This window comes from Melospiza melodia, chromosome 1, assembly GCF_035770615.1.
Source record: "Melospiza melodia melodia isolate bMelMel2 chromosome 1, bMelMel2.pri, whole genome shotgun sequence".
Taxonomy (NCBI): Eukaryota; Metazoa; Chordata; class Aves; order Passeriformes; family Passerellidae; genus Melospiza; species Melospiza melodia.
The window spans coordinates 23,943,968-23,962,714 of NC_086194.1; the positions used below are offsets into that span (position 1 = coordinate 23,943,968).

General features: G+C 35.4%; 1 protein-coding gene across 5 annotated transcripts in view; it reads left to right on the forward strand.

Annotated features, from left to right (window-relative positions):
• AKAP9 (A-kinase anchoring protein 9) overlaps positions 1-18,747 on the forward strand; it is a 110,132-nt gene that overhangs the window by 68,148 nt on the left and 23,237 nt on the right. For 3 of the 5 annotated variants that reach the window (XM_063151101.1, XM_063151119.1, XM_063151126.1), the window contains 9 exons: positions 3,772-3,980; positions 8,012-8,174; positions 10,971-11,183; positions 12,390-12,428; positions 13,623-13,855; positions 14,494-14,613; positions 17,606-17,782; positions 17,892-17,996; positions 18,405-18,557. In XM_063151101.1, the coding sequence (XP_063007171.1) occupies positions 3,772-3,980; positions 8,012-8,174; positions 10,971-11,183; positions 12,390-12,428; positions 13,623-13,855; positions 14,494-14,613; positions 17,606-17,782; positions 17,892-17,996; positions 18,405-18,557 (1,412 nt within the window). Of the gene's footprint in view, positions 1-3,771; positions 3,981-5,394; positions 6,118-8,011; positions 8,175-10,970; positions 11,184-12,389; positions 12,429-13,622; positions 13,856-14,493; positions 14,614-17,605; positions 17,783-17,891; positions 17,997-18,404; positions 18,558-18,747 lie in introns of those variants that run through there. The other 2 variants (XM_063151110.1, XM_063151133.1) reach the window with 2 other exon arrangements.

Genomic DNA, 18,747 nt, shown 5'->3' on the forward strand with positions numbered 1-18,747 from the left:
CCCGGAGTAAACTGAGACACTGGCTCTACATGATGCAAAATATGTATTGCTTCATAAATGTCAGTTTGCAGGCCATAAACAACTTCTGTATCTGAAACTTCTGAGCAAGCCCTCTATAACTGAGCACTTTTCTTAAGATTTAGTGGGCCATGACATCTGATGTGCTGAACTGCATGCTCCATGGCAGAGGAAATAAAATAAACCTTTGTTTCTTTGGTTGATTTTTTTTTTCGTTACCAGGAGAGAGTTTACACAGAGAGATGATAGTTTCACTTAAGTCAGTTATATTATATTTCTTATTTTGTATTGACTGGAAAACAAAATTACAGGACAGAAGAATTTGATTCATTTCGGTTAAGGTGGGAGACTGAACAGCCATATAAGGATTAACAAAATGGGGATTAGACATTAAGCTACCGGGGTGATTAATGAGACTGGACAATGTTTCTGTTTCTTATTTCCACTACTGAAAATTGTGTGGAAAGATGCTGTACAGAGGTGCTGTGTACTAAGACCATTTTGAGGGGAAAAAGATACAGAGACTTTTACTGCGCACTTAGGGAGACAATGTGAATTTGTGGTCTTAAGTTCCACTTTGTAGAAATCATAATATGGTTGTCTACCTTTATCAATTAGGTTGCCAGCACCATTATATAAACATAATTTTTGCAAGTTTTTTGTGCATTTGATACTTGTTGGGGTTTTTTGATATCTTTAAGACTACTAAAGTTTCCATGTGCCAAATTATACTTTTGGTGATAGCTCACTTTTTATTTCCTCATTTTTTATAGTTATGTTTCAGGCAAATTATGATGTTTTGTTTTGAGATATTTCATATAACAAAATGATGTTTTATTGTCGATTTATTTTGTATTTATCCAAGAAGAAATGGAAGCGAATTACAAAATAATTGTCTTAAACTAAACAGGAGTTTTAAGTCTTGTTACGAGTTTGTGGAGGCCCATTGGTACTCTTCTGGTCTCTGGCAAGAAGAAATAATAATAGTAGTGACATTATTAATGTAAAAGACATATTCTGAACCTGGCTTTACATTTACTTTCTGAGCTGCCATCAGTGTTTTTAACTTTTTCTTCAGAAGTTCAGATGATTTTGCAACCAACTGCACATTTCTGCAGTCATTTTGTATAATCTTTATTTTTGTATTTTACACACAATCATCATTGCACAATTCAGATGTACCTCACAAGCAAATCATTTACTGGAATGGAAGGGTGACAGGACATGAATTATGGGTTACACCTGAGAAGGAAAACAGGAATATTGCCGAGATTATTTGTACTCCATCAGGAAAGAATTAGATTGTGCAATAACTAATATGTCATTGTTTTATCTTGTTTATAGCTGTGCTACTGTACTGTGAGCTTTTATTTTGTGAGATCTCTGAAGCTAAGCAGGGTCTTACCTGGTCAGTTCTTAAGATGGGTGGCCTCCAAAGAGCATCAGGTGCTGCAGTAAGTGTGTTGGTGGCTCAGTAGGGAGTATATTTCCCTTCAACTCAGTCTTTAACCAATACTTTGGCACAGCATTTAGAAATATTTATGCTGCTCGAAATCCATCTCAAGTGAAGGTCCTTTCTACTCTGAGGATATTAAAGCTTCTGCATCACTATTGATATATGTTGAAACACCCAAAGGCAGCCCAGATTTGGGTGACAAGATATCAAAATGCTATCAAATATAAAAAGTGAAATTGTTAATTTTGCAGCCTTCCTTCTACTGCAGGGGGTTGGAATATTAGGGTGTTGTGGGAAAGCTTTTATGGTCTATAAACCTATTGCAAATATTTAGTGTGCTGGCAGAAAATGACTGCCAGCCACTGCTAGGGTGATTCCACTGCAGGAGTTTGACTGCCATTCCAAAGTGCAGTACTCAAAAGTGCTTTGAAATCCTGTGTAGATGAAAGGTGCCATGTGAATGTATCTTCAGTTCATCTGGTTATTCGTTCTGTTCATGCATATAGTGTGCTTCTGTTTTTTCCCTTTGGAGTGTGAAAACAGTTTGTAACATATCCCTCATACCTAAAAGGAGATATGAAACAGTAATAATACAGCTAGAAGAAAAAAAATACTAAATGCTTCTGCATTTGAAAAATCGTAGCAATTTTAAGAGAAAAGTAAACCAAGTGAAACCTTCCTTAATTAAAATCACCACAGATTAGTTTGTTGTGTATGGGTCTTATATATGGCTGCAGATATTATTGTCTGAATACCTGCAGGTAGGAATGTATATTAAGTACACCAGGTGGTTAATCATGTTGCAGCTTGTTACAAAAGAGCTAAAAACAAACCTCAAACTAGAATCTGATGTGCTTGATAGGTTCAAACAACATCAACAAGAGTGCTCATATTATTATATGCCTGCCAGTATTATTTGCCTGCCTGGTTAGGAGGTAAAAACAACAAGACCTAACTACATTTTTAAAGGCAATTTGTGAGATTGACCTGTTGTAATTTCAATTCAATTTCTGTAGCTAAACAAACTGTTCTAGTTCAGCAGTCACAATTCGTGGAGTAACCAGGAACTTGAATTCAAAGATAACCCAGTATTGAAACTTCATTGCTAAACAGGCACTGAGTATTCTTAATTTATTTAGTTATAATGCTTTTCCTGAAAAATTAGATATTTTTGAGAAAATCCTAAGCAAAAACATCTAATTGTTTAAAAATGCACCATATCAAAATATTTACTTTAAATATATTCCAGAAATATACTTCATTTAAATAAATTGTCATTTAAAAAACTCTCCACAGTAGCATTTATTTCTGACATTTCAGATCTGTCAGTCTAAGGGCATAACACTTCTTTATTTTTAAAAAGCTATATCACAAATAGTTTCAGCTGTCATGATATACCTACTGTATTGTTCTTTCATACCAAAAGTGTGATTTTAAAACATCTCAAGACTTTGCTTTCACTTGCATTGCTTAAATACAGCCTTGAATTCTAAATATGGCAAATTTGCTGTTTTCTAGAGGACTTGCTGTCAGCCTAATACCATAGGCAAACCTTGTGTTTCTGGTTTTTCAGTAAGAAGGGATAATGTTCTTAAATGGCATCAGATCTCAAGAATATTGAGAATCAGGCAGGTGCCAGGTGGCCCAGCAGCAGTTGCAGTTGCAGTCCTGCTGCACTGTCCTTGATTTGTTCAGCTACCCATTTTAGTGAATTTTCAGTTCACTAATAGCCATGCTGAATATTGTTGTTCTGTATTCCAGTCTGTTTGTCCTGAGAAGCTGTCTGAATTGCATGCATACCTTTCCTTTTACTCACTTGAGTTTGATTCACTGACTTGAACAGTTTTGTGTTAATGCATAGTAACATAATTGGTTGTTGGTGAAACAAGGACTGACTGTCTGGTGTTGGTTTTGTTTGGAGTTTTTTATCTGATTTGTATTTCAAAGACAATCTTGCAAGTATTATTGCAAGTTATTCTAAGTAGTAAGGGTTACTGATTGTAACAAAGGTTCAAAGATGAGTGTCAGAGCCCCTCAAGCATACTGAAAGTATGTCTAAAGTATTGTCTGTTAATATCTCCTTTTCTCTTGCACTTCTGCTTCTTTTAATTAACACATTGTTTATCTTGTTTATGTGAATTTTAGTATGCAGTATTTGCCTTTCTGTTTTTGTGACTAAGATGAATATTTTAATAATTTTTGGATTTGTCTTCCTTATTGTAACTGAGTTGCACAGCTTTTCATGTTTGCAATTGCTAAGAGTCTGTGTGAAAAGGTAACTGTTTTTTTTTCCTCAGAGTCCTGCTCCTTATATCATGGTAGTAGTATGGGAGATGATGATATTAACATGTGGTCAGGAGCAGGTGAAGGACTGCTGAGCCAACATCTTGCAGAAAGTGGGATGGAAATAGATCCCGAAAATGAAGAGCTCATTCTGAATATTAGTTCTCGACTGCAGGCGGCTGTTGAAAAGCTTCTGGAAGCTATCAATGAAACTTCAAATCAGGTGGGGTGATTTACTAGAGATGCACATTAAATTCTATGTCTCACTTTGGCTTTTTTCTTTATTTTTCTCGTGATTGTGTTTTCATAAGCCTAAAACCCACAGGTTCATTTTGACAGCTGTAAAAATGCTTCAGGTGCCTCCACCCAAATAAAGACTGCTCCAGTATGACTTTACTGATGAATTTACTTTCCTGCTAGAAATCTGCTTTGGTCTGCAGAGGAAGCCTGAACTTGGGGCATTCTTGCCAATCTAGGGCAATCTTTCATTGCTCATATGGATCATCTGCATTCTGCTACAGCTGAGAGATGAGACAGGAGGTGTCAGAGCACATAGAGCTTGTGAAGAGGGAGGATTGAGGGCAACTGTGTCTGGTTCTCTTGACAAACATCTTAGTCAATTGACTGGCCAAAAAGATAGAGCTCTCCTGCTGTCTCTTCCAACTGTGATTTAAACATGCCCAGTTAGGCACATATCCACCTTGCTATCAGAAAAGGAGCCTGCACTCCAGCATTTATGTGAGGTATGTGATTCAGAAAAAAGGCAGTTTGCTATCGGAGTGCTTTCTATGGTGGGATGCTAGTTGCTGTCTGGAGTACTTCCTTGTTAACTGAAATAGGAACTAGATACCTAGGTCAGTTCAAATCTCACTGCTTTTATCATGTGCTTTACTTTTAGATTGTGTACATTGCAATTTGAAGGTGTCAAATTATTTTCCTTCATATCTTTGTAGCTGAGACTTTGCCAATACCAGCAACAGTTATGGCTCAAACACATACAGACACATTTTCTTCATTAATACCTATTATACAAAGATGGATTTATCCCTGATGATCACATATGTTTGGCTTTTTTTTTTTTTAAGTTAATAAAAAGCCTTCTGTTTACATATTTTCTCACAGTATAAATATTAACACTTCTCTGGCTGTTCTGTAGAGGGTCTTCTCAAGTTTGTCTGCTTTGCAATGTCTGCTTATTGGATTATATACAGTTCTTGTATACACCATGGATATAAAGGTGACTTGAAAATTATTTTTAAATATTCAGAACTGAATCCTTATTTTATTCCAGTCTGCAATATTTTATAATCTAAAACTAGTTACGAGCAGAAAAGATTTTAACCTTTCCTCTAATCAGTTGTGTTTTGCATACAGACATGTACCCATTTCTTCAAGTAAACTTTAAAGAGCCAGAGAAAACCTGGCAAAATCTTCAAAGTAACTGTATGAAACCTGTCTGAACACAGAGTTTCAGACCTGAGGTGCAGTTTGAAACTTGAGGCAAGGCATACAGTGGGTGTATTAATTCAAATTCCACCTGCTGGTGTTATGTATAGGTAAATAAACTGGGCCACTCCCCTGAACTCTTTCAGTTGAGAGATACTAGCAGGAAGCCTTTAAACTAGCAGAGCTTGAGAAAGTTCTTCCTGTTGAATTAACTCCAGCAGCAAGGATGACTGCAAATCATGTATTTTTCTTTCATTTGCCATAGTGGAGTTGGAAAATTTTTAGTTTCAGTTTTGTTAGCTTGCTTGTCTGCTGCAGCGTTCCTGTGCAGGTAGAAGAAAATTCTGCTTCCTTGCCTTGGGAATTACTTGCCAGTTGTTATTGGAAGATTTCTGTTGCTTTTTGATGTGAAACTTCTCTAAGAAGGACTGTTTTAGGAGAGATCATATGAAGTTTTCCTGTACCTCTTTATTTGGGATTAATCCACCCCTGAATTACTCAGCTTGAAAAGTGATCTGAGGCTTCCTACTGATTCTGAGCAGGTTTGTCACCAACTGTGCTGGGATGTGTCTTCAGACTGTTAAACCTATGTGTTCTGTTACAAATTCCTGTCAGAAATTCCTAAAGCCAGCCTAGCTCAGAAGAAAGCAAAAGCAATATTTTTTGGAATGGATTCTTACCGCAGCTACTGGGCATCTAATCTGCTTAGTGGTTTGTGGACTGAAGGCCAAGAAGAAGATATATATGAGGTTGAATCTCGTGTGCCTTTGCCATTTCCTTTTCCTTTCACTGAACACTTGGATGAGAATAATTCTGTAGTTGTAAATACTTCAATTTTTCACTTCAGCCACAAAAAAAATGGGCACATTTTGAAAGTTGTCTCTAAAATCTCATTGCCTACACCTCCCTATTCAGTAAGTATATAAGTTTTTAAAAGGAATTAAGCTTAAATAGAAGAGAATGCAGTGAAAAATTGTGTGTGAAAAGAGGCTCTTATCCTAAGAAGTTTTCACTGGGCACTGAAGTGGGCACTTAATTATACAATTCTCTGGTCATTTCTAGCACAAGAAATTTATTAGACACAGAAATATGTTAAATTCTAGATATTTGAGATCTCATTTTAAAGCACTGCAGTGTTACTTTTATTATATTTCATTTTTCTCACTGAGGGTAATTCAGAGTGGGGGAGAGACTGCAGTCAAAGCTGTTCCCTTTAACTTGGGTGCACTGACTGGTAGCAGTAACTTGCACAAGCTGGCAGCTTGCTTTCAGTGATCCCGTGGAGAAATTGTTGATCTTAAACAATCATGTTTGTGTTCGTACTTCTTCTTGGTTTTGCCTGGTGATATTTTTAACAATATTTTGTGCTGTTATTACTGAAAAAAGCTGGAGAATAGTTTTTGTTTGAGTTTTAACTGAAAAATTTCATGCATTTCAGGAAGCCACTTTTACAGTTGTCTATGTATATAGTAAATCTATCATATATTTCCCTTTTATTCAAGATGGGTCTTTCATTAAGCATTTGAAAATACAAGAATAAAGGAAGGGTGTGTTGTGATTTTTAAAAATATCTCCAATTAGTGCAGATAGTTGCAGTATTTAGATCTTTCTTTAACTCTTGTCAGAATAAAGAAACATCATGAACATGTTAATGATGCCCATCTGAAAAGGAATGCTGTAGAAAAGAAATTGAGTATTTAAATTCAATGTATTAAAAGGGAATGTATTGATTATTCAGATTTTCTTTTCAAAGTTCAAGTGGATAATTTTGTGTGCACTGTTTTGTTTAATGTTCCTTAACCCATTTTTTGAGCTTTTAAAGCAAACTCCTCATAGTCATGATCTTAGCAGGACTTAGTGAGAAAGCTTTTCTATTTTAAGAAATCAAGACACAGAATAATTTATAGAAGCTGTAGATGTTACTATCTTTCAAATTTCTGCCAATAACCAGAACATTAAAAAGTAAAAAAAACCCAAAACACTAAAAAACCAAAGGAACAGAAAATACATTTTGTGTAATCAAAACATTTTGTGTAATCAGAACTTCTAACAATGCTTAATCTTTATGCATTATTTTCCTTCTGTAATTCTAAATTTAATTAATTTTGAAATTATCGTTTTGGATATGTCTAAACTGTAAATATGCAATTTCACATGACATGGTTTTCCAGTACTTCAGGATAGTGGCACAGTGAAGCTGTGCTGTGTCCGTGTCAGTATACGTTAAATATTAACCCACCAGAGAAGTGGAGAAGAATTAAAAAAGATCATTAATAATTCTGCTAGGTTGACACTGTGGAAGAAGCATTGCTTTACTCCCTTGTTGGTTGAAATGTGCAATACTGTGAAAATTCACATTTTCCTGGTGTTCTCATCAATCTTCATGTTAAAGAGAAAAAAAGGAGAAGCACCATTTCAGTCAATTTATAATAAGGTTTCTGCCAGTTTTATACAATATTCTTTGGCCATTCTAAGTCTGTAGTGAGTGGTAGCTTCCTCATATTTAGTGCAAAACTCGTGTAAACAAAGGTGAATCTAGTGTAAACTCATAAATCAGGAATTACCGGAACAAAGACACGGATTTAGCCAGGTGGCTCGTGGAGTTCACTGTACTGACAAAGCCTGTTTGCTTAGACTGTTGTAAGTCAGTCTTCATCTTGTACTCTGCAAATGAGTGTTCAATAAAGATTTTATCAAATGTTTAGTGAAGTTATGTGAAGCTTCCCATCACGCTGTAAAGCAACTTTGAATTAAATAGGAGTGGTAGAATAGGTTTATCTAATGTCTGAATTTTTTTTCCTGTGATAGCTTGAACATGCTAAAATTACTCAGACAGAACTCATGCGAGAGTCCTTCAAAAAGCAGCAAGAGGCCACAGAATTTATCAGGTATCAGGAAGAGCTACAAGAACGTCTCAATGAGGAAACCAAAGCCAGAGAACAGTTGGCATTGGAGCTTAGTAAAGCTGAAGGTGAGTAGCTCTTTTTATGAGTTGTTGGACTTGCATCTACTTACTTATTAATGGGGTAAAGAAATTGCAAATTTGATCTCAATTTCTTTGTAAATTTTAGAATTTTTTCAGCCATCTGGATAGTTATGGACATGATGACCTCTGGAGGTCCCTACCAACATCAGCCACACTGTGTTTCTGTTTTCCAATTTTGACTCACTTATTGTCTGAAAATGTACATGACAATATTAAAAATAATAGGTTGTGTATGTGTTTGAATCCTCAGAATTAATTTATTTCATCATAACATGTTTGTTTGTGCAGACAAGCTTAAATGTTAACAGCTTAAAATCATAAATAGTTGTGGCTGGAAAGCACCTCTGGAGATCAACTCTTCCCACCCCTTGCTCAAAGCAAGATGAGGTAGAGCAGCTTGCCTAGGACCCTGTTCAGTCAGGTTTTGAATATCCACAGCTTCTCTGAGTGGCTGTTCCCATGTCCAGCTAACATCAGTGAGAGGAAAGGAAAAAATGCCAAACTTATTTTCATATGTTGAAGTGCACTTTCCTGTATTTCAGTTTGTGTCTGCTGCCTTTTGACCTTGACACAGAATCTTTATTCTGAATGTGATTATGTGATGGTAGTATGTTTCAATTTGCACTGTTTGAAGTGATCTTTTAAAAAGTATATTTGCAACTGCATTAAGGAAGCAATTAAAAATTATAGTGTCTTACAGCAGGGGAAATCTAATAATCTCTTCTGGCATCTGGAAAATATGTTCAAATCTGACGGACACTTAATTTGTTCTCTTGTTTTGATAGCTCAATGTTTTGTAGCCACTCAACATTTCTGTCATTATATCTGATTAGCATCTGGAAAATATGCAAAAAACATTTGTTCTATAGATAGGGTCTCCATAGTAGTAAGCAGAAAGATATTTTTGGTAGTTTTGAAGCTCAGCAGACTTCTGTGTTTCAAAGTGGGAGCATAGAGTGAAGTTTGTTAGTCAAATGTTACTCCTGGAGAATGCTACCCTGCCAGGCTTCCCCTTCTTTTTGCACAGACAGATAATCCATCATGGTTGCACATGCTATTAATAGCTGGGACACACATAAGCTGAAAAGCAGTGCAGGTTTCTAAGCCATGTGTCTAAAATGTGGTGTGAGGGACAGTTGATGGCCTGTAGTTCATAAATGTTGTGTATCAGCAACAGCAGTACTGGCTGCAACAATTCAGTAGCTTTAGCAAAACCAGAAAGGATGAAAATTGATTTCAGAGGGAATGGATTAAAAACTGAAATAGACGTTACTATTTTTTTTTTCAAGATTAAATTAAGAGTAAGAAAAAGTTGTTTAGAACGCATCTTGACATGCAAAAATATGAAGAACTCTTCCACAAGATATAAATGACCCAGGAATTTATATTCTGACACAGATGAAGTTACAAAATGTAACTTTTTAATATTGAAGAATTTCAGAATGTAGGCAGCTATATGCTGCTGTTTTCTTTGGAGGATAATATTTTGTCTTGATAGAAATTTTATTCACAAATCTTCAGTAAAATAAAGTAAAAATGCCTAATATCTTAGGACAGAATGGCTTTGTTGATTTGGTTCATGAGCAGTTCTAGAATATAAGAGAGAATTAGATGTTAGTGTTAGCCTTTGATAAATATATTTCACAGTTGTAAGTTAGGTGCATTTGAAATTAATGCACTTTTAAATGACTGGCAACTTTTTTTGTTGATGTTGATATAACAAAACAGAGATGTCTTAGAACTCTTTTTATTTGATTTGTGCCCGTTGAACTGAGCTGTGAGCATACTCTGACAAACTGCATTCTTTTATTGAGTTCCTTAGGTAGGTATGCAGAGCAATGTCTTAGTTCATTATACCTCTGATGGCACTTGGTCTTCTCTTGAGATTAAATGTGTCATTTGTGATCATTTCTTTCTTATCACAAAAACTGCTGCAGCTGAGACATTTTCTAACCTCTTGTGTTTTAGTGGTGTCAGACGTGACACTTATCTGATGTGATGGAAAGGCTAATGCAAATTTGTTCACTGAACTCTGACAATTTTCATTACATCTCAAAAAAACAAAAAAAAAACAAAAAAAAACCCTGGCAGAAGTAAATACCACAACATGTGATTTTAGCAGACTTCATAATTTTTTGTGGGAGTATGCCTTCTATTTAACCTGGGAATGCCCTCTCAACTTAAATCTGTTAGATATTCATTCTGAACAGCATCTGATATGGAGGGAATAACCACTGGAGTTTGTATTGTCTCAAAGTTTTGAAATGTTATAAGTGATGTTACTCATTCAGTATTTTCTGTTTCAATATCCAGTCCTATATGTCCAGTCCTGTGTGTTCTCTGTGAATTCAAATATGGAAAGAAAAGATGGGTCTACATGGTTAACAAATGTAAATACTTTTAGTTTTTCTACATTCTCAAAACAGGGTAAAATCCATTTTAATACTGACTCAGGACGGGATTTATAGTGATTTATACTGAATTTATTTAAATTTCTTATTTCTCCTGTGTTTATTACATACATATTTTACTGTGCCTTTGGAGTTCCTTTGCTCCAGAGGTTTTGTGCTGAGTTAAAATTAAGAGCTCTATTTGGTGTTCTGGTATCTTTCCTGTAATTTGTTCATGATGAAAGGATAACAAGGATAGGAGTAGAAATTGTTAGGTGTTTGAGCATCTAACAGACATGTGCATTCATGTCAGAATACAATAGTGACTTCAACAAGAAAAAAAATGGTTTTGATTGTCTATTACATCTGCCTCCGAACTGATGTTTTACAGGCCTCATTGATGGCTATGCAGATGAGAAAGCATTTCTGGAAAAACAACTCCAGGAAAAACTAGATGTGATTGACCATCTAGAGCAAGAGCTGCTGTGTACAGGTAACAAATTGCAGGAGTTAGAGGCTGAACAGCAGCAGGTGCAGGAAGAAAAGGAATTACTCTCCAGACAGAAGGACGCCATGAGAGCAGAGGCGGGGCCAGTAGAGCAGCGTATGTATTCATCACAATCTTTCTGTGACATTTGCTTTTACTTCTAAAAAACAATAAGTGGTCTTGGCAAGGGCTTCTCCCCATTGCCTTGTGATCATTAGTAAAAATGTGATAGGGCCAACTGTGATATTTTCACACCTGTTGCCTAATGTTAGCATGATAACTTGTCTTGATTTTTAAATACAAAATGACTGAGTTTTTAGAAGTGTTGAGAAATTATAGCTGTTCTTTAAGCCAGAAAAGGCTTTATCTCCAAAAATCTGCTTTCATTTAGATTACCACTGGAGATGGAATAGCAACAGTGGATAAAAATGCTGTCTAAATACTTTCCAAACAGACTTAAAGACTGACTAGGAAGCATACCTGCTAGAACATGATTGCACTGCATGTGACAGCTGTATTTATTTTAGTCATGGAAGATAAATTTTTCTAATAAATTCCTCTTTCAGGGAAGAATAGCACAACAGTTCCATGATAAGGAAAGCTTTTTATCTACCAGTAATGAAAACTTTCAGCCCTGATGGTGAAAATTTCAGATATATACCTTGTCAGTATAATCTAACTAACTGCTTACTCAAAAAAAAGCATTTACCCTCATGAAGTATAAGTGTCTTTTAATTCTTCCTTAAACTAATAACTGAAATTAATATTTCATGTTTGAGAGGGGAAGAAAACTAGAACTCTAGTGTTTTAAGAAGTACTGATTCTTCAGGGATTGCGGTGCTTACATTGTAAATAGCAGGATGAAGTAAGAATTTTATCTAATTTCTAGAAGTTTATTCCAGTTTATAATGTTGCCTTTTTTGTAGATTGCACATCTTGTGTATTTGCAATTTCCTGCAATTTTCTATAACAACAAAATTTTAAGAACAGCCTGCTGCTTCCTACTCTGTAATAAGGAAGATCCATGTCTATGATGCCACTTTAGTTATTTTTATATAGTTTAGGCTTCTAAATACATTAAAGTTATTTTCATTTTTAAGAGCTGTAAGGACAAACATTTCTATAAATATGTGTAGGTACTTATATTATGCATACCAGAATAACTTGTCACATTCCTTAAGTTATCTCAACAACTTTGTCATTAAATGCCACATCTATCTTTGGCTTCATTTTCTCTTACATTGTTGCACCACGAGAAAACTATAGCTGGCATGTGAATTACTTTGCTTCTTTTTTTTGTTTTCTCTCTCTCTATTCTCCTAGGCCTAGTAGATGCTGCAATCGATGCAGCTTCCCAAGCAGGTGTGTTTGTATGTTGCATGGCCAATCTGTAACTGGGTGGAAGACTGACACGTACTGACACTGTTAATCAGGATTATTGGGCTTTTGGCTTACTGACGTTACTTGTCATTCTTACTGGCCTGCAGCTTTGATGTTGTATTTCATACTCAGTTCTACATTTTGCTAACAACGTTTCTTATAATTTCTAAACATAATAAGCAAATTCATCAATAACCATCATCTTATTCACCTATGAATTACAGTTACTTAGATGGTATTTGAGAGATATTTTTGTAGTCTTTTATTTCTTTTTATTTCCAAATGCAGCTGAGTCATTCAGTGTGGTAATTAAACATCTTATTATATTGAGATATAATGGTTACCTAGAAATGAGAATTGGTTAAATACGATGTAAGATGATGGTGCCTGAAGGATCTTTCTTCTGTAGTGAAAGTAAATTTTATTGTTTCTGTCTAAATATCAATCCTGTTTTTATGATTCTCCAAAAGTAAGTGCACTTTGTTTGGGTTTTACCTCAAGGGGTTCATGTGGTTGTTTAATAGGCACTTCAGTGGGCTGTGGCTTAAGAGTCTTAGAGTGGTTTGGGGCTTTCCTGTATATGTGCTTGCTGGCTTTTTCATGATGACTCAAAATTGGGCATTCATGCAGTCACTGATTTTGCAAGCTCCAGTTGCAGGTCAGTAATTTTCCTCTCTGTCTGCCCAGCAACCTCGCTAAGTCTTTCAGTATTTCCCTCAAATTATTTATATGTATCGCATTAAATAATGAAATCTGGGAGTGGATTGATTTTACTGGCAATGGGGATGAGAAGAGGGTTGGGTTTTCTGTACATCACTGTTAACTCCTGTGCTGACTCTAGCTGTGGTTTGACCCCATACATTTTCTTTTCTTTCTAATTGTACAAAGGCCTTTTAATTGATATGAAACTTAAACAGGGGAGTGCTCTGATACAACTTCTGTAACAGTCCTTTGAAGACTACCTAAAGGATAGTAATTTTAATACAAATTTGCTTCAGTCAATATTGTGATTATTTCTCAGAAGAAAATATATTCTCAAAAAAGAAAAATAGTAAAAACCCAAGCCAGTTCACATCCTTCTGCAGATTACAGCATGGATACCTTGGGGAGTGGTTTTGCTTCATAATATTGCTTACTATTTGTATCTAAAAGTAGTAATGCTTTTATTATACTCAGAATTACTGGAGGAAACAGAAAAGTTAATGAAAGAAAAAATTGAAGTGCAACGTCAAGCTGAAAAGGAGTATGATGACCTTCAGAAGCAAGTGAAAGTCTTGGAAATAGACTTGGAAGAACAAGTCAGTCGTTTCATAGAGCTAGAACGAGAGAAAAATGCAGAACTAATGGATTTAAGGCAGCAAAACCAGGCCTTGGAGAAGCAGCTGGAGAAAACAAGAAAATTTCTAGATGTAAGTATGGTAAAAGGCAGATATCATGAAGATGTGGAGGATGGGTAGCACTGCTACTGAAGTTTGGTTCAGGGAGAAATGCTGATTTTTTTCAGATCTTGAGCAAACATAGGTAGATGATAGCAAACAGCTGTGTGGTAGGTTCCAGTCCAAGAATTTAATAACATTTTAAAAGTTGAAAATTGATTTGAAGTGCTTGCTTAAGACAGCTCTGTATTTCAAGCAATTTATAGTTCTTTTGTTCTGATGGCTTTTCATATATTAACCCATAGGTAATTTCTGGTTTTAATTTCTATTTATTATTTGTTTATTTATTAAAGACAAATCGTAGGGAAGAAATCATAAAATATTTGCTTGCTGTCATTTGTGTAGTGTACCTGGAACAGAAGACACAAACCTTCCATTTTTGTGAAATGTTACTTGATGTGTCTGTGCTGTGCTAATTTTTTGATTAAAAATAGGAAATTTATTGCCCCAAATTATTAAGATGTTAATGGTATCTGCAATAGGTTCTGCTACCTTATAAATTCTGATATTACTATTACCAGCCTCACATGAATGGAAGTTATAAGTGATGACACTTAACTTGGATAGTTTTTAAATCAAATGGTGTATCCACATAATACCTTAAATTTCAGGAGCAAGCAATTGACCGAGAGCATGAGAGAGATGTATTCCAGCAAGAGATACAGAAGCTGGAACAGCAGCTTAAGATTCCACAAAGGACTCAGCCTGTCAATGAACATCAAACCAGAGAGGTAACACATTTTGTTACTTGTACTCAATCAATATAAATGACAAGTTGACAGCTTTTAAGATACTATATTGAAGCTATTTTATGGTGTACCTACTCTGCGTCCATTTGCAGGGCAGGAAAGTAAAAGCCCTGAGATTGAAGGTGTTGCAGGAAAGTGGTGGAATGGTGTTTTGGGGTTTTTTTAGGCTGTTTGTTTTTAGTAGCAGACATACAGAAACTTCTTGACTTTCAATAAGGCTTTCTCTTGTAACTTAACTTAGAAAAACCACTGTTCTCAAGAGTTTGTGGAAATGTTCAAGCCTATTTTAGCAATTTTACGTGTTCTCACAGGTTTTTTTGACATCCTGTTTTTATAGCACATGTACACTACTTAGGGAATCAAGTTACTGAGATTTAACACCTGTTGGCACTGAAACAAATGTAGTGACTGTAGAACAGCAGCTCAAGGGAATCACAGAAAGCTCTTAGACTCAGCAAAATCAAGAATTGTCAGCGGTGTAAATGCTATCTGTAATAATGCTTTTGCAGATTTTTTTAATGAACTGTTAGTCAATTAAGTTACATTTTATTTTTTGTGAGTTTTCTTGTGTGCTGCTTTTTGATCAAGGCTGGTACTTCTGCATGATTTTCTTGCTTGATTTTCAGCATTAAAATGCCCTCTTTTACATTAGATTGTCATTTTCAAATCAAAGGTCTAACTGGAGTAGTTCAGTTGCAGTCATTTAATTCTTAAATATTAGCAGTATTTAGTATTCTGTATTATATGAAATCGTGCAAGGTGTCCCTGCCTGTGGCAGGTGTGTTGAAACTAGGTGACCTTTAAGGTCCCTTCCGACCAAAACCATTTTTGTATTCTAGGCTGTAGTTTAGGACCTCAGACAGTAACAGGACATACATTTCTTATATGTGAGATGAGCGTGTCAAATTACTTACCTATTTAGAATTTGCAGGTTTAAAACTGTGTTTCATTGGATTTCTAAACATTTTTTAGTACAAAGGTTTGTATGAAATATGACAGTGTTAATTTAGCACTATGGGATATGGTTGTCATCAACCTCTGTGAACAATGAATCATCTGGAATTAGCTGAGTACGTGTTAAACAGAATATACAGAGCAATTCTACACCTGTTTCCTTCTGTTGCCAAGAGTGTGCACATTCCTCTCCTGCTGACATTTTACACAGATGGAGGTGGCTCTAGCATAATTAATTTTCCTGAATCCGGGATGTTCATTTTCAGTTCACTTTGTTACATGTCTGTTTATTATTTTTGGCATGGGTAGCATAGCCATGGAATTCCTGGTTAAAATTCTCACATTAAAAAATTCTCCCAAGAAGAGTTCAAATTTGATAGCATGATAAAAATTGTCCTATTTGTTCAGAATCTAGATATAAAAATCATCCTGATTTATATGTACATGTACACATATGTGTACACTCTTAAGGTGGCAGATATGCTACAATGGAAATTGAAAACATGCTGTAAAGACATGCTTTAACTGTGATTAAAATTTTGAGATTTTTACTTTACTTTTTAAATTAGAATTTTTTAGTAGGTAGACAGTAAGGTAATGTCTGCAAACACCACAGATGTAGAAGCTGGTTTAGATATAGGTGATGTTAAATGTGACATGCTAGGAATTATAGATGGGATTTTCAATAATGTATTAGATTTACATTTATCTTATCAAATGCAGTACATATTCTTACTATATCATGTATTTTGATGTCACAATGTTCCTTGAAATATTTTGTAAATATACATATTTTCATTATTTATCATGCTTTTGAGAGAGCTATTTTATTTTTCATAGTTGCATATTTTTTTAATCCTCTTCTGCTTTGAGGGAATGCCATGACCATTTTTGGTTGATAACTAAATTTGTTTCTTACTTTTGTTTCAGCTTTATCAACTTATTCCAGGAAGGGTTGTCATAGAGTCTGCTCCAGACTTGATTTTTATTTTTCCATTTCTCTCTCAGGACTTTTCTGAGGTCACTTCAGACTGTGATGTTACTCATGGATGGATAACGTCAATAATACCATCCTGTCAGCTTTATGTTCTGGTCCTCTTCTCTCCTATCTCTTGAAATGCTTTGAGTCTTCTACCTTTTGGCTACATCGTAACTTCCTAATTGTAAATACTGAAATCAGTTTCTTGAGTGGGACAAAGATTACTTTCCCTGTCTCTTGCTCAGTTACTCAGGTCTTACCTCTGTACATCATACTACGGATTTGTTATGTGTCTTTCTTATCTGTAATTTCAATTAATAATTTCTGAAATACAGCTAGAAGTGGATAGATATTACTGTCTCTGCTACTTTAGTTAGTCTTTTAATATGTTGCTTCTGAGATACATACATCTGATATACTGAGATTCAGAATGTTCAATCCCCCATAGAAAGTGAATTTATTACATCCATGACATCTCTTTGGTCCCGTTTAGGGAACACAGCAAAAAACCAAAACTTCCTGTCTTTTGTGATTCAAGAACAGCTATTCTCTTCAGTGTTAAAGATCCTTTGAGTTTTAGGATATTCCTGTATGTCACTAATCAGCTCCTTCTTTTGAATAATTTTGTCACAGATTTTTAGAACTATGATTTTCCTCTGAGGCAAATAGTTTCTTGACCATGGGGTCAAGACATTCCATCCATAGATGTTAAAGGCATCATTTTAGTGGGCTGCATAGGGATGTTGTGCTGCTTGCTTTTAACTGACTGCAGAGTCTGAAGGCTTCAGAAGACCAAGAGCAGATCTAGAGAGTAGGCGGTGTGGCAGAGAACATACCACTTCTTAAATAATGCTGTTTGTATTTGTTGGATGTAGTACCACAGTATTCTGACTGTATGTTCTGTTTCACCTAAGGAGTAGGAGTTTTGTTATGGTAGAAAAAGAGGAATATTTTCTTCCTGTCAGAAATGCATGGTGTTACTATTGCAAGCCAACCCTTCCAGTGCAGTACAATATAATAATCTTGCCATCTTGTCATCAGGTTGAACAGTTAACAAATCACCTCAAAGAAAAAACAGACAAATGCAGTGAGCTTTTGCTCTCTAAGGAGCAGCTTCAGAGAGATGTACAAGAACGAAATGAAGAAATTGAGAAGCTAGAATGCAGGATAAGAGAACTGGAACAAGCCTTAATCATCAGTGCAGACCACTTGCAAAAGGTATTTCTTGTTTGAAATTTATTAAGGATTTGCTGCTTTCTTATTTTCTTGATACCAAAATAGTATGTTTTTTTAATCTGATAACTATTAGTATTATTTCTATTTATAGGTGGAGGAAAGGAAACAGTTTGGCACCATCATAGTAAAGGGCGAGTTACCTCTTGAAGCACAACTGCAAGCTGAACGAGAAGCTGTGGACAGAAAGGAAAAGGAGGTAAAATGCCTGTGAAAATGTCTTTCTTTCTACTTAGATCTTTGTTTGTCAGTTTTTGCCTTTTGTTGAGGTTAGTGAACTATACAGATGAGATTTTTTATAGAGAGACAGCACTCCAAATCCCTTAGAAATTCTTTCATGATCCATGATAGTTGTTGTTCTATGTTAATATTTATGACTTGCATGAGTATTTCTGAAATAGAAATTCAGCCCAAGTAAGGAAAGTAAGGAAAGCTGATTTTTTTAGTGTTGTTTAAAATTCCATTCAGTTTAAGGACTCAGAATATCACCAAGTACCCATTCTTTTGTTTGTACATAGCCAACCAGTTTACTGGAGAGAAATTTATAGCACTTAATTTTTGGTATGGCTTCCTACTCCTTTTCCTGCTTCTTTTGTTGGAAACATAGGTCACGAACCTTGAGGAACAATTGGAGCAGTTTCGAGAGGAGCTGGAAAATAAAAATGAAGAAGTTCAGCAGTTGCACATGCAGCTGGAAATTCAGCAGAAGGAGTCCACTACACACCTGCAGGAACTTGAACAAGAGAACAAATTATTTAAGGTAACTGTGCAACAGAGAAGCCTAAAGATTTAGTCTCCTTCCTTCACAGAAATAAGTTCTTTGAAAATGCCAAGACATCAAATTCTTTCTTATTCTCAAGTATTCTACCATTCAACTTGCCAAAATACTAAAAGGCTCATATGAGTATTTGTCATTCCATGAAATTTGTGTATTTTAATTCCTACACTTG